This window comes from Lodderomyces beijingensis, assembly GCF_963989305.1.
Source record: "Lodderomyces beijingensis strain CBS 14171 genome assembly, chromosome: 2".
NCBI classification, from domain to species: domain Eukaryota; kingdom Fungi; phylum Ascomycota; class Pichiomycetes; order Serinales; family Debaryomycetaceae; genus Lodderomyces; species Lodderomyces beijingensis.
The window spans coordinates 672604-687305 of record NC_089971.1 but is presented as its reverse complement, the minus strand read 5'-3'; the positions used below and the strand labels follow the sequence as shown (position 1 = coordinate 687305).

The 14702-nt window shown below is 45.0% G+C and overlaps 6 protein-coding genes across 6 annotated transcripts; 4 read left to right on the top strand and 2 right to left on the bottom strand. All coding sequences in view use genetic code 12, as the record gives it.

The window, feature by feature from the left end:
• Positions 1-545: 545 nt before the first annotated feature.
• LODBEIA_P14550 (uncharacterized protein) lies at positions 546-2077 on the top strand (the record flags this gene model as incomplete). Its single annotated transcript, XM_066971345.1, has 2 exons — positions 546-638; positions 701-2077. The coding sequence occupies 2 exons, from the start codon at positions 546-548 to the stop codon at positions 2075-2077; spliced, it is 1470 nt and encodes a 489-aa protein (XP_066828393.1).
• A 263-nt stretch (positions 2078-2340) lies between these two features.
• LODBEIA_P14540 (uncharacterized protein) lies at positions 2341-7269 on the top strand (the record flags this gene model as incomplete). Its single annotated transcript, XM_066971344.1, has 1 exon — positions 2341-7269. One exon carries the CDS (start codon positions 2341-2343, stop codon positions 7267-7269), a length of 4929 nt encoding a protein of 1642 aa, XP_066828392.1.
• A 300-nt stretch (positions 7270-7569) lies between these two features.
• LODBEIA_P14530 (uncharacterized protein) lies at positions 7570-10302 on the top strand (the record flags this gene model as incomplete). Its single annotated transcript, XM_066971343.1, has 1 exon — positions 7570-10302. The coding sequence occupies one exon, from the start codon at positions 7570-7572 to the stop codon at positions 10300-10302; it is 2733 nt and encodes a 910-aa protein (XP_066828391.1).
• A 73-nt stretch (positions 10303-10375) lies between these two features.
• On the bottom strand, positions 10376-11272 carry LODBEIA_P14520 (uncharacterized protein; the record flags this gene model as incomplete). The annotated part of the gene is made up of 1 exon (XM_066971342.1): positions 10376-11272. The coding sequence occupies one exon, from the start codon at positions 11270-11272 to the stop codon at positions 10376-10378; it is 897 nt and encodes a 298-aa protein (XP_066828390.1).
• Positions 11273-11784: 512 nt separating this feature from the next.
• LODBEIA_P14510 (uncharacterized protein) lies at positions 11785-12480 on the top strand (the record flags this gene model as incomplete). The annotated part of the gene is made up of 1 exon (XM_066971341.1): positions 11785-12480. One exon carries the CDS (start codon positions 11785-11787, stop codon positions 12478-12480), a length of 696 nt encoding a protein of 231 aa, XP_066828389.1.
• A 662-nt stretch (positions 12481-13142) lies between these two features.
• On the bottom strand, positions 13143-14318 carry LODBEIA_P14500 (uncharacterized protein; the record flags this gene model as incomplete). The annotated part of the gene is made up of 1 exon (XM_066971340.1): positions 13143-14318. The coding sequence occupies one exon, from the start codon at positions 14316-14318 to the stop codon at positions 13143-13145; it is 1176 nt and encodes a 391-aa protein (XP_066828388.1).
• Positions 14319-14702: the final 384 nt, after the last annotated feature.

Below are 14702 nucleotides of genomic sequence, written 5' to 3'. Positions count from 1 at the left end.
GAGCTGTACTAACCACTATACTACTTGGGCTTTTCTTGAGAGAACACCAGCTTTAAACTATCTATAAACTGCTGTTTCCTTTTCAAGTTTGGGAACAAGTTTTGATAATGTTCAAGATGAACAGCCTCTGATGGATTTAGCGCACTCTCCTGGCTCGTGTTTCTCTTACTATTCTTTGACCTTTTCCCTTTGTGCGGGCGATGCTGCATGGACAAGGGCAACGGATGTAAATTGAGTGGAGGTGGGTGCAAAAAAAAAAAGAATCTTGCTAATCGAGAGTATTCAATTTCAATCCTCGTCCTACTTTTTAGGCCTCGACTAAAGAGACTGAAAGTTTGTATGCTCCTCCATAATACAGTTTTTCATGAAATGTTGCTCTCAGTTGAGATTTTCGTTCCTATCACTGCAAAATAAAAGATCTTAAAGTATGAAAAAAACATGTCAAACCATGTGAACTTTGCCAACATGTGTGTGGGTGGAGGAAAATGTCACCTAAGGTCGTGCACAGGGCTCCAAATTTTGCTCCCATCCAATATTGCAAACAAATGAACAAAAACGTTATCGCATACACTGGCACCCCAGCAATAATCAATCCTCCTACCACCACCACCAAAGAACCAAGGATGCTGGACGCAGCGGTATGTACAAATACAAACTTCAATTTTGTTAATTTTTGAACACATGGCTAACTATCTGAAAGTTTGCAATTGACAGCACCTTCTTGAGTGACTCAAAAAAGATTATTCGTGAAAGAATAATTCCATGGGAAGGGCTAGCAAGATCTGGAGTAGTTTCCGAAGACGATGCCAACCACATCAAGATCTTGGAGAAACAATCCGCTGAAAACAAGAATGCAACCGTCAAGGGCCAACTCGAACTCTACTCCAAAGGGTTGCTCAGCATCTTGAGCAAGGTTCTGGATAAGGATGACGTGATCAAAAACGTGTTGGTGTTGGTGAACGACTTGTTATTGAATGTGCCCGAGTTTCTCGATTCACTTTTGAGCCTTTCCTCCGTTGACAAAGGTCTACCATACGAGCCTTTCCTCAAGCACTTGAAAAAGGACTCATTGATCAAATCGTTGGCATTGTACAATCTTGCTATACTTTTGCGCAAAGCAGGCACTGCAGATAAAGAAGTGCTCATCAAGGTGTTTAGCTCGGTAACACTGCTCATTGAGCTTTCCGATACCAACTACGAGTTTATTGCCATCCAGTTGCTCCAGGAGCTAATCACCAACAAGTCATACAAGGCTAACTACCAACAGCAAAATCTCGTGACGAATTTCAGACCAATCAACAACTTGATAGATAAACTGGCAAGCCACCCCAATGCAACCGGTTTGCAACTCTCGTACAATGTCTTGTTGGCCACGTGGATCTTGTCGTTCAATCCAGAGATTAACAGAGCCATCATACACAACTTCCCGCAGGCGGCAGGAAACTTGCTTATTATCGCGAAGGATTCCATCAAATTAAAGATTGTTAGACTTTCCATTGCCATTGTCAAAAATTTCGTTGCTGTTTGCGTATCGTTGCAAGAACAGTTCAAAGTCATCAAGTTGTTACTCTTTTATGACGCCTTGAACACGGTAAATACATTAAAGGAGAGAAAGTTTGCATCCAACGGTAGCGACGAAGAGTTGTTCAACGATCTCGCGTTTTTATCAGACACGTTGTACGAAGTGGTTTCGACAAAATTGTCCTCATTTGACGAATATTTGACCGAGTTGGAGAATCCGAAATTGATTAGCTGGGCTTCACCAACTCACAAATCGGCTGATTTCTGGTTGGAAAACTCGGGAACGTTTAAGGATTCAAATTACAAATTGGTCAAGAAGATATTTGAAATTTTGAGTTCAAGCTCAAGTGAACCGGTGGTTAGCACAATCTTGTTGAATGACTTGCAATTTCTCATCAAGAACCTAGGTCAGGATTTGATCCATTTCATCAACACCGAGAATGGCGGCCTGTACAAGATCTTGATCATGTCGTTCCTAGAGAACAATCACGGCAACAACGAGCTCAAATACCAGGCGTTGAAGACGATTCAATTACTCGTGGGACACAATTTTTAGTAGCAAACTCGTAAACTTGGCAAAAAAGAGAAGAAAGAAAAAGAAAACATCAAAAAGTATTAGACGGTACAAGCGTGGATTGTAGATATTGGAGAGCTCTCTTGCCAGCCCCATTTTTTTTTTCATCTTCCCTCCTGTTTTCTTTCCTTTTGTTATCCATCACGGGACGCGCAGCTTTTCTCTTTTTCTAGATAGTGTGTAGGAGACAGAGGTAAACACCGTTTTTAATTTTTGGGCACGGGGATGCAAATATGCCAGATCATATGATCTACAGCGACAACAGAGCAGCGACTTTTACAAAAGAGCATCACGTCGCCGGAGAGCAATACACATGGGCTGATATCATTGATTTCCCCACGGATTACCTCGTTGATGCCGGGTTTGAATTTGCCCCGAGCAGTTCACAGCGGAATCGGTTGAAATGTGCTTATTGCAACCAGCTGGCTGTGTTCCATGACACTGGGGACTTGGTGGGTATCACGTCTTTGCATCTCAAGTATAGCCCCAAATGTGCCAAATCCTTAGTTGATGAAGCGTACCTTTCCTGTCAAGGTGAAGTTCAAGATGGTGATGGTGATGGTGGTGATAATCGAAATCGAACGGAGAGTGAAGTCAAATACGCATGGAGCCGACATCCGCGATTCCGAGATCCTCTCGATGCATCATCCGTCGAGTTCAGGAAATCATTCTTCAAAGATGCGTATCCTTTGGATAAGGGAGACTACAGGCCTAATTCTAGCCTGCTTGCGGAAGCGGGGTTTATATATTTGCCACGCGACGAGATTGATGATCGCGCAGTGTGCATGTTTTGTCATTGTTCTTTGGATCTGTGGGAGCCCAACGATGATCCCATGGAGGAACATATTGCGAATGCTCCGCGATATTGCTATTTCTTGGATATGTTTGAAGAAAATCAGAGAAGGAAGCATTTGCGCGGCGATGCGGGGGAGGCAAACGCAGTGAAGGGGAACGCGGGAGGAAAAGAGGCAACAGAAGGTGGCGGAGGAGGTAAAAGTGGATCTCCTTCACTTTTCATTGGTTCGGAACTGGATTCTGACCTCACTGTGGCTAATACAGGTGCAATCAAATCAAAATCTTCACTTGAGCTTTCGACGGATCCCCACAAGATTGACAAGCATGTTGATCCGCTGCTGTTCTCAACGCGGAATCTTCGGCTGGCAATGGAAAAGGACTCCATCTCCGCGTGCGCTACTGATTCTGGTTCTGATTCAGACTTTTCTCAAGAATTGTTCAAGCTGCGAATGGCGACTCGTGATCGCAAGGTCCAAGATGACCAACAGCAACAACTGGCTTCTAAAACAGCAACTACAGATGAACATCATGAGACGAAATCATCGAATTTGACCTCACCTCGTACAGGTGAAAATGAATCAAATGCGAAAAATGGCCTGGCTTTACCGCCAAACATCATTTCAAATCCTCAGCTGGTTGACACCCGTGCTCAAAAGAGAAAGAAAGTGGCACCGAAGCAAATTACTAGCCAGCCTGCGTCAGCTACAGCTAGCAACATCAATGCGAGAAAAACGACCAGTAGAGCTAAACGAATTTATCAATCCGATGACAAGAATTTGGAGTACTGGAATAAAGTCCCCGACGATGATTTGTTGCAGGAGTTTATACAAAGCTCGAAGAAGACGGCCGTTGATGATCGAAGGACCAATATAGTCACGTCGATGGAGGAAATAGCAGAGGGAATAGACGTTGACGATGAAGAAATTCCAGCTGACGTTGTTGTCGCCACAACAACAAGCCCTGAAGTCGACGCTGTCGTCGTCGTCGACGAAGGTGATGGTGATGTATCATCTCCAGTTGATGACGCCCCAGGCAAAAGGGACAATAGCACTTTTATTAACGAAAACCATAACGAAACCACGGACAGTATTGACATGGAACCGTCGGATACAACTACGAGAGTAAGTTTGAGCGAATCATACGAGCCTTCCAATCTAAGCGAGGACTCATTTGTACCAATAAAGCCGCAAAGGGTTACAGGAAAAGTCAGTCAAAGTTTGCTCGAGAGGAAAAAGGAACAGAAGAAAAAGAAGAAGGAGGAAGGGGTATTGTCAGATGTCCCGTCCCCTCCGAATAAGGACTCCATAATGATTCGAAGAGCATCGAAACCGCCTGCGTTTGAGGATGTATCAGATGAGACACTGAGGGAGGGTGAAATATACACACCGGGAGCAGCAGCAGGGACGAAGATAGCCAATATTTCCCAGGTGCAATTGGATAAAGCACAGTTTGAAGATCCTCCACCACCGAAATCCCCCCATAAATATGTACATTCAAAAGCGGCGGCTCGAATGCTGCCACGTAAAAAGAGAAAGAAGGAAGCAATGGCAATTCCCAGCATATTTGATATGACGATCGAATCTTTAGATGAATACGCCGCTGCCGAAGCTGCCGAAGCTGCCGAAGCTGCTGCAGCTGCCGCGCTAAGTGCGAAGGAATTGTGGGAGAAGGAGGAGGAGAAGGAGGAGAATTTGCACTTTCTCGATCCCAAAGATAAATCGGCTGGGAGATCGACAGATGACAACAAGGCAGCAGGTGATGCATGTGTCGCCCAGAATACCGGAAACGCGAAAGAAGCATTTGAAGGAAAAACTCCATTGAAAGAAAGTCCACATGGCCCACAACGATTTGAAGCCTGGAGCACTCCGATAAACTCATTTGTAATTTTGAACGGGGATGATGAATCCATAGTTGAAGTACAAGGACGCAGGGAATCAACTCTGCGGTATCCAAAGAAGAGAGACACGTCCGCAACTAGCGACAAGAGAGAGTCAATTTCTTTGACTGGTGACTTGGACACACATCAGTCGCTTGCTGAGGATTCCGTCAATTTGAGGGTGGCAAAGAAGCCGTTGGTGCTAGATGAGACAGCAAAGAAAATTGGTGTGAAAAAGGTCGACTTGGGGGAAAAGCGAGATGATTCGTTGGTGAATGAAGAAGAAGAAGAAGATGTAGCAGGAGTAGCTCTCGCTGAGTCTACTCTGGCGCTCGATGGTTCAAAAGTAAGCTTACTCCCTGCAGAAGTTACTCAGAGCCTTGACCCCAGTAGCCGTGAACGGAGCGTGCAAGACTCAAATGAAGCATCACCACCAGTGGTTAAAGAAAAAAGATCAGCAAGCGATCCGTCCGCTTTTGACAAAGTTTGCGAGAGCAAGGAAAGAGTTGTCGAGGAAACTAGCTCAAATAGTTCAAATGCTCAAGAAGAGAGCAATTTGGGAAGTGAGGAGTACCGGTTGGATTTGACGGATTCCCCCAAACGCCAGTACGAAGAGTATCTCCGCGCGATGAAGAAGCTAGAAGCTGTGGTAGATGATACAGAAACTCTGGAGGTGATGCAAGATGCAGACAGTGAAGCCGCACGTCAAGCTGTTTTCCCAGAAAAAGAAGAAGAAGTGGAAGGGACGAATGAGGATGATCCCGGTCATACAGAGGACATAGACGCAGTTGGCGACGAAAAGACAGGTCAAGCTCTTGATAAAGACAAGACTGTATTGAGCCAAGACCGAGAAGAAAAGGTCAAACCTCATTCCTTGAAAGACGATGGGAGCGAGAAACTGTTGAAAATATCAGAGGAATCCGACGTCATAGACAAAAGCTCCGTAATCGATGAGCACCTCAGTGAAGCAGTCAACATTGAAGTTGTACCTTTGGAAATAGAAGAGAATCCAAAGAGCTTTAACAAAGACGCCCCACTGGACGAAAAGGATACTGGGTTGGAGCTTGTACAGGAAAAGACACAGGAGGTAGAACCCAATCAAAAAGCAGACGTTTATCAAGCAAATTCGGCGGAGCTCGAAGCCGCCAATGGATCTGAACCCATCGAGAACAGTGAAACGGCACCGGCAACAAACTTACTGGAACAAAATCACAATCCCAATCACAATCTCAGTCTGAGTGGAAAGGAACACGTAAATGAGGAGCTTTTGGTCGAGTCAACTTCCAAGAAACACACTGAAGATCAAAAAAATGGACTACAAGAAGTACAGGGCGTCAATGTATTGCTGGTAGAGCTAAGTCCTGCGGGCGACGATGGAGCAGACAAGTCGGCTGTCAAAGAAGAGTTGGACAACGACGACAACAAGTACAAGCCAATGATGGGCAATGAGGCAGAATCCAAGGATGTGTCGACAGAAAATGCACAATATGCTTCACCAGACTCTAAACCTGAAGCTTTGACAGATGACGCAGAAGATCAGATTCGTCTACTTGCCCAGGAGCATTTCCAAAAGCTCCGCCTGCCTTCAAATCATAGGAAAAGAGCCGCACCTAAGCTACAAGAGCCGAGTAGAAAGCTGAGGGTGCGTAAATTGGTCATGGGGGATACCAATTCAGCTGAAGAAACTACCGGCCAAGAGTCAGAGATACCAGAGCAAAGCCAGACTTCAAACACCCAAAATGGTGTCCGAAACATTGATACCTCGCTAGAGGCTATTGCAACAGCCAACCGAACTTTTAGTTCCGAGAAGCTCGAGAGATTTGCTGCTGTCGGATACAACTTTCCAGAGGGCTCGAAAGCGGTGTCGAACTCGACCAGTGCGGCTGATGGTAGTACAACGCTGGAAGAGACTGAAGAAAAAGAGGAGAACATGGACGATGAGGTAGAATTGGAGTCACGAGAGCCAGCGGACGGAACAACATCTTCCTTAAACTCCATCGAAGAGCAAACTGAAAAAGTCAAACTCAGCTCTTCTGGAGATGAAATCGATGCCGAACGGGACTTCACGGGTCCATTGGCTATGAACTCAACTTTGACAAACGGCGAGTTGCTCATAACTGATGCTACTCCCCGAAATCATATCAACTGGACCGCCAGAGGCATGGATCAATTTTGGGAGCAAAAGGAAACCATTCTTCACAGCTCGAAAGAATTGTTTGAACTCGCAGCAAGGAACTCAGAAGTCGAGCTCTCAAGCGACATAGATGGAGACTTGACTCGATTCATTGCCGAGATGCCAGAGGAAGAAGAGCAAATGACGATCAGGGACTGGGTAGAGCATTGCGCCAACAACTGCCGCGACATTGTCTACCGGTCATGCCTGGAGATGAACCAGTTTATTGTGGACGAATACGACAGAGCCATCAAGTTGGTTGAGTCGATACCCACGGACGACGAAGCAGAAACCCCCGCTGCTTTGGAAAATGCTGGCATCGGTATCTAGCAAGAAACATATATCCATCTCACTCTTTCTCTGGCAGGCCCACCCATGGAGTTATTGGACCTCGTTTTTCGTTTTCCCGACTGCAAATATTATTAAGAAACATCCTCTTTAAATTTTTGTGACACTTTTTTTTTTCCTCTTTCTCGCAAACTCTCACCGCTGACTTTTTTTAAACAGACAGCCTCTTATCAACCAACGGCATCAACGTCGATATTTCCGGTAAAAGGGGGCCCTGAGTGTTTCAGCGAGAAGCTACTTGGATGTTCCATCACCATTGCGTCTTAGAACATTGGATCCGACATGTCGTTTTGGCCATTCAACAACTCCCTCAACAGCAACAATGCCTTGCTGAAGTTTCTCGAGTCGATCCATGATCTTGCTTCGGTAACTGTGGAGGAGATGATGAAGGATCCAATCGTGATGCAAGAGCTCTTGAACGAGCTTCATAGTATAAAAGGTCAGTTCAACGATCGCACGGGCAGTATCCAATTTCTGCCGACGGGCGGAGAAAACAACTCGGATTCGGGGTCTTTTACTTCGTCCAATGACAATAACAATTCCAATACAAAGGACTCCAAGGGAGTTAAGCTCATAGAACTATTGGTGCAGCCACACATCTTACTGGGGCTCATCCATATACTAGAAGACAGCGTTGATTTTTTTTACAAGGAAAGCCAAAAGGAGGAGGAAAAAGTGTTGAGGACTCTCGAAGGAGATAACCCTGCGGATGACATTGTTGAGAATGACGAAATTGACGATGCAAAGACAGAAGTCGAGTCCTCAGATGAAAAAACCCGAAGATGCGTTCAGAGTGCCGCCGACATTTTGTCGGTTGATATGTGGATTATCCTGAATCGGGTGATTGAAACTCCCGATACCATGAGCAAACTTTGGCTGATTTTGAAACTACAGCATTTGCACGAAAACAACCCCACCGTTGCATACTTGGTGCACATCTTGGACCAATTGTTGGACCTGAACAGCATAGAACTCCTCAATTTTGTCAGGCGGCAAGAAGATCTCGTGGATACATTTCTTTCCAAGATCGAGGTGCCTGCCATCATGGACTTTTTCTTTAGAATTATACAAACAGATAAACCCGATTCCCCAACGGGGATTATAGAGACAATCGGGCTGCAAGGAGTAATCAAGAAACTCATAGAAATCTTGAAGCCCCAAACAGAGCAGTTTGACCAAACACCTTACATTCCTGACCACAAACAGTATTTTAGACAGAGCTCGGCAACGGATTTTTTAAAGGCATTGGTGACGATTTCTTCCAATGCGGCGTTGGCAGTCGTTATGGAGACCAACATTGGACCAAACCAGTTGACTCGGGAACTTGTGACGCCCGAGATTGTAAACACGATGATCCACGACATTATGTTAAAGAAAGTCACCGGTAAAGATGGCAAGACTCAAACAAACAAGCACGGGATCAACAACTGCGTCAGTATTGTGATTGAGCTCATTCGAAAGAACAATTCCGACTATGACCTCAATTGTGGGTCCTATAGTTCAATGCTACAAAATGGCGACAGGAGCCCGGGTGAAGTCAACTCATATGTGATGTTTCAGTGGCTCAAGGACTTTGACCAGAACCCACCGAGCCAAAGAGATCCGATCTATTTAGGTGACATGTTGGAGATTTTCTCCGATAATCTTAAAAACTTCCAAGAGTTACTCGAGATTACTCCCATACCACCTCCAGAAGTAACGAGGGAGGTTTTGGGTTTCACTAGATTCAAGATATCCGAGCTCGTGGCGGAGTTGCTTCATTGTTCCAACATGATTCTCCTCAACTCGAAAAAGATTAAGCAGATTGTCAGCATTCGCAACCAGATTCGCGCGCAGCAGAGTAAGCGGTTGTGCAAGGCGTTGAACGATAAGATTGATTTTCGAGAAACGCCAACAATCCACGACGTGACTTCGGGATTAGACGATGTTTCATTAGACCATGTCCACTTTGACTCCACCATGAATCATAGTCATCATCATCATCATAACAGTCATAATTCTCACCATCAGGATCATGATGAGGAGGATGACGCTGATGCAGACGCAGACGCTAAAACTAATACTAATGCTGGTGCAGGTGCAGATGCTGACAAGAAAGAGCAAGAATTTGCCCATCTACTTGAAAATTTGGACTCCAATGAAGATTTCGAAGACGAAGAGCCTTCCATATCGCCCGAAAACCCCTTTGTTTGTGCCGAGAGAAATGCCGCGATACGGCTGAATCCATGCATTGGAGATTTGTTCAAGATTAAACTAGTTGACCTGAACATTTTGCTCAACATTGTTAGCAAGTTCACCAAGTACGAGTGGAACAATTTTTTCCACAATGTCGTGTTTGACTTGGTCCAACAGATTTTCAGCGGCAAGCTCAACTCGTACAATTCCTTTTTGATTGTTGAACTTTTCAAAAGGGAAAAATGCGACTTGACGGGCTTGATTGTGAAATCTTATGAAACCGAGACCTATCCTCGGCCTGGCTATATGGGACACTTGATCTTGATTGGAGAGGAAATTGTCAAGTTCACCTCGTTGTACAAGCCGGACTTGATCTCTCCAACTATCGTGGAAGCAGTGCTGAACGACAAGTGGAACTGGTTTGTAAATGACGTCTTGTCCAAGACTCGGGAAATCTACAATGTTGTCTTGGGAGCCGACGACGGAGATGAGAACTACTACGGATTCGATTCCTCCTCCGTTGGGTATCTTGATATGGAGCAGCCCAAGAAGATCATCTTGGGCGATGCTTCCAACCATGACGAGTTTGTTCATGACAAGCCCAAGGAGGATGAGGACGAGGACATGGACGGCCCAAAAGTCTCCGACGTTGAAGTTGGCAGGATGACGCCGGATGGAGACCTCAGCAAGCACAAGATGTTGGAGGACGATGACGATGAAGATGTGGACCAGAATGAAGACGCCATAAAATACCATGACGATTTATCAGGAAGTTCATCGGACGAAGAAGACGAGGATGATAGTAATGAGTTACGCAGAGTTTCAAAGCATACAGAATAGAGCATCGATACACACACAACAGAACAGATACATCCTTATCTATTTTTTTCTCTCTTGTATCTTCTTTCTCGATTTATTTCTTTCTACTGTAGACAACTTTACCATTGGCGAGTTCCATTTTCTTCCCCTTTGGCTGTTTCTTTTTCACCACTTTCGCTGGCTCTGCAACTTCCTTAGCCTCCTCGCGTTTTGCAAACTGAACCAAAGTGTCAATCGGCTTCAAATATCGTCCCAACGTAGCGTTGTACAATTTGGCCGGCAATTTAAAGAACAAGGTATCTTTGAAAACGGGATTGACATTGATTTCATGTTCATCCACAAGATGCAACTCCTCTCCATCCTCAATGTAAACTTCGCCCGTGTTCTTCACGAGGAAAACCTTGCCATTCATCTCGTTCGTCAACCGTCTATCTGACCCATCAGCGGGCGGGACCTGCGACCCACCCCACGCCTGCGACTTGACATCACTTCTAATGTTTGCAATCCTCTTGAAGTTCTGCAACCTGTTGATCCGCAAAGCAAAATAGTGGAAAACACCAACCAAAACGTACAACAACACCATGGTGAACACCAACCCGGGGCGGAATTTCGAATAGTAGTAACCGGTCCCTTTCCATTTGGGGAACCCTTTCGCGTGGAAATAGTCGTACCGTTTCTTTTTGGACTGGTCAGACAAAATGTCCCCCACCAACGAGAGCATAGCAAACACCTCCTCTGCTTGCTTTTGAGCTTTGCGCGGCGCCGACGACGCCTTATCGGGGTGCAATTTCCGAGAAAGCTGTCTATACGCCCGTTTGATCTCGTCGCGAGTCGAGCTTGGTCCCTGCTCCAAGCCCAACCAGCTGTAGAACGTCGTTTCTGCTCCTAAAACCTGCTGGATCTGATCATTGAGCTTGAATATCTCGTAGTCGTCTTTATCCCAGGCTAAACATACCCCAAATAGGAAGAGCACGACGTAAAGGAGTCTCATTGAAGTTACACGTAACCTTCTTCTTCTTCTTCCTCCTGCTTACTTGTCTATAGACAATCCCTGGGAGAGAAATAAAAAATATTGAAAAATTTAAGCTGCGTGGCGAGAAAGTCTCGCGGTGGAAATAGCGAGGCGTAGCGTGTGCCGTGCGTGTGTGTGTTACGTGTAGCGTGCGCTCGTGGTGGGAGAGAGAGAATTTGGGCGACTCCAGATTCCTAAATTTTTTTTTTCTTTCGTAAACATGGCAAGACACATTTTGACAGGTGGATTTTTTCGGCAATACGTCCCCAACTAGAGTGATATTTCAGGAGCACAAACTCTTGATACAACAAAAAAGGAACAGGAGCCGTTTCGTCTTGAGCTTTTGAGCTTCGGATTCAGCTTCACAATAGTGGCTTGAGAGAAAGTGCCAAATTTTCCCGTCATTTGTGGACTTTTTTTTCTTTTCAATCACTAAAACATAAAGAGAACGTAGGACTTGAGAGAGAGGGGAGGAGGAATTAACGTCTAGCATGTCACAGCGCTCGGTCTCGCTCCCTTTTGAGAAAAGGTTGATTTTCTTTGTTGACGTGGTTGCAGCGACGTTGTGGTTTTGCTGCTTGGCCCGGTTCCTCATACTTTTGCCGTTGGTGGGAAGGAGGTTTTTGCCGGGTGGAATCGCCGACTTTTTCCATGTTGTCTCGTTGACACCTTTGATGGCAACACTGGCTGTCGTCTTGTTTAACCAGCACAAGAGACCCTTCAAGGCGTACTTTTGGTCACTTTTGAACGGCCTCAAGATGGCGTGGATATGCTATGGAGTCATATTTCCGCACCCCAAGATCGCCAAGCACACCGCTTACTCGTTCTTGATCACAGCTTGGTCGACCCAGTACTTTCTCCACTTCACATACCTCGCATTTCGTGAACGAACAAGGTCATCGCCGTTTTTCTTGTTCTGGGCTCAATACAACAATTTCTACGTCACTTACCCCGTGGAATTGGTTGCGGAGATGCTGATGATCTTTTTGAGTTTGGGCTTCTTGACAGAGGATAGCTACTACGCAATAGTTATCAAGGCTGTCTTTGTTTCTTATATTCCAATTGCATATTTTGCCTGGGGTCATTTAAAGAAGAGAAAAGCGGTAAAGTATTCCGAGGTGGCGGAGAAATTGCGAGCGGCACGCCGTAACGAGCGCGAGATGAGGTCTCCGGGAGTTAGGGGATAGAAGGACACGAGGATGTGGACACTGGTAAATAGGAACTTTGGAACTTTGGAACTTTAGCATTTTGGGAACTTTTGGTGACTTTAGCACAGTAAGCGAGCTTGTACATAGAGGTAGTCTTATCGAGAAAGCGGCTCAACGATAAAATTTCCTCTTTTGAATTTTGCTCCTACTTGGTTCTGAAATTTTTTTTTCTTTTTTTCTACCAAAACCAAGATCAAGTTTTTTGAAAACCAAGTTCGGAAGTTGAAAATAGACCAGTCTTGTCTGATTTGTGAAACTGCATACTGCGAAGATTATAGCCCTACACACCCCAAAGAATGATCACCAAATACTTGACGAGTGTGCTGGTGAAGTTCAATCCATTCACACCAGCTGGTAAAAGCGCCAGGCTTTTCCTCTCGCGAATGCCGTCTCACACCAAAATGGAGCACAAACTCCTCCACCACGAAACTGAGAAACCTGAAATCAGAGTGGTTTTCAAAGACAAGCACGTTATGACCGCTGATCCCACGAACATGACTGTGGCGGAACTAGGAGATTTTTTCGACGCACACTCAAGGAAATTGAAAGTGAAGGACGCTATAGCCGATTGAATAGTTAAAGTTTTTTGTTTTTCCAATTACTGCTGTACATAGGAGAGGGGAGAGGGGGTTGTTTTTGTTCTATTTATGTTTAATGAAATCTTGAAACCATTTAGGGATACTGTTGTTGAAGATCCTATTGGATTCTGCCGGGTTCACGGGCTTGAGACTCAACTTTGAGTCCATCAACTCTTCAGCTCTTTCAAAGCACAACGTGAATATCTTGGGCTCGGTATCGATGATTTTCCTCTCGCTTATCCACCTGATTACTAAATTGTACCACTGGAAAATGTGTCTTGTGTTTATTAAGCAACCATGAGTCAAAAAGATGGGCGAGCTTCGTAGTAGACCCTTCAACTCCAAGTCGGTGTATTTTTTTACCGACGCGAGGTTGAAATCAGCCGTCCTAAAGCCAATCACGGAATGCTCACACGAGACAAACTTGTTCTGACAGTACAATGACATGAGCTTGCGATGTAGTTTGTTGAGAGTCCTTAATCTGTCGTCCAAGACTTTGAAATGGGTTTTCAACTCGACATAATTGTCCAACCCGGAGCACTTGTCTATCCCACAGTCAATTTCAGCCGAGTACGTCACAGGTGTATCACCAACTTTATGGTTGACAACTGTGTAGTATTTCAGTTCAGTATCCGACCGGGTCAATACTTTTTCAAAGCGGAAGCCCGAATACTGCAACATTCTTAAAAACTGGTCTTCTTCATTTTGAGCGGCATCTTCTGCCTCCCAGTCGTAGATGAAAAAGATGAGTCCGTTCCAATAAATCACATTGAACTGGATTGGTTGTTTGTTCAAAGGAACGTTCATTAGTTTCTGCAAGTGTCTTCGCAAGGTGATGAATTTGAGATCTTTCAACAGCAATTTGCCACTGCTGACCTGGTGCTTCAACGCCTTGAACAAGTCTTCCAACAGATAAATCTGGTCGAGTGAAGGGTGAGTGTACGCATCGAATCCTTCAGTTAAACGTGCTCCTACAATGGGCTCGTACAGTTGCAGCAGCGTCTTTTTACTCAGCCGTTTGTTGGTAGAGGTACTTGCACCAATGGGGATACCAATCACATCCAAACCAGCCGTGTCGTTGAACTTCAATTCGTCTCCATCCTTGGTAAAGTAGCAGATTTCCGACGGCAGTTGAGTGAATGAGTGGTTGCAATCTAGAATCTCCTGCAAAAGCTCGTCTCCTCCAGAGTCTCTGTTGATGATATTCTCAAATATCGAGAGTTTGATGTCATCAAGCATTCATTCGTGAAAACAATAAAATCCGAGTCGCTATGTGTCGATTTCCGAGGGGAAAAAACAACGGGGGAGGGGGAGCGTGGGAAAGAAGAAAGATTTGCACCAAGTTTTGAGTTGAGAGAGGATGTTATGGAGCGCAATTCTTTTGGCCTCTTCTTCCTCTACTGCTATGGGAGAAAGACACTCAGGGCTCAGAGAAGATAGCTTGATTTTTTGCAAAGTCGATAATGAGGTCAAGTGGTGGCTGTTTTTCGGCAAAAAATAAAAAATACGAGAAAAAAAATAGAACAGGGATCTTATCACTTCCTTGGTTGGTCCAAGCTCGAATGGGGATCGTACCGCGTCAGCCAGTGAATGAGAAGAAACAACTGACTCGGCGTTTTTTTA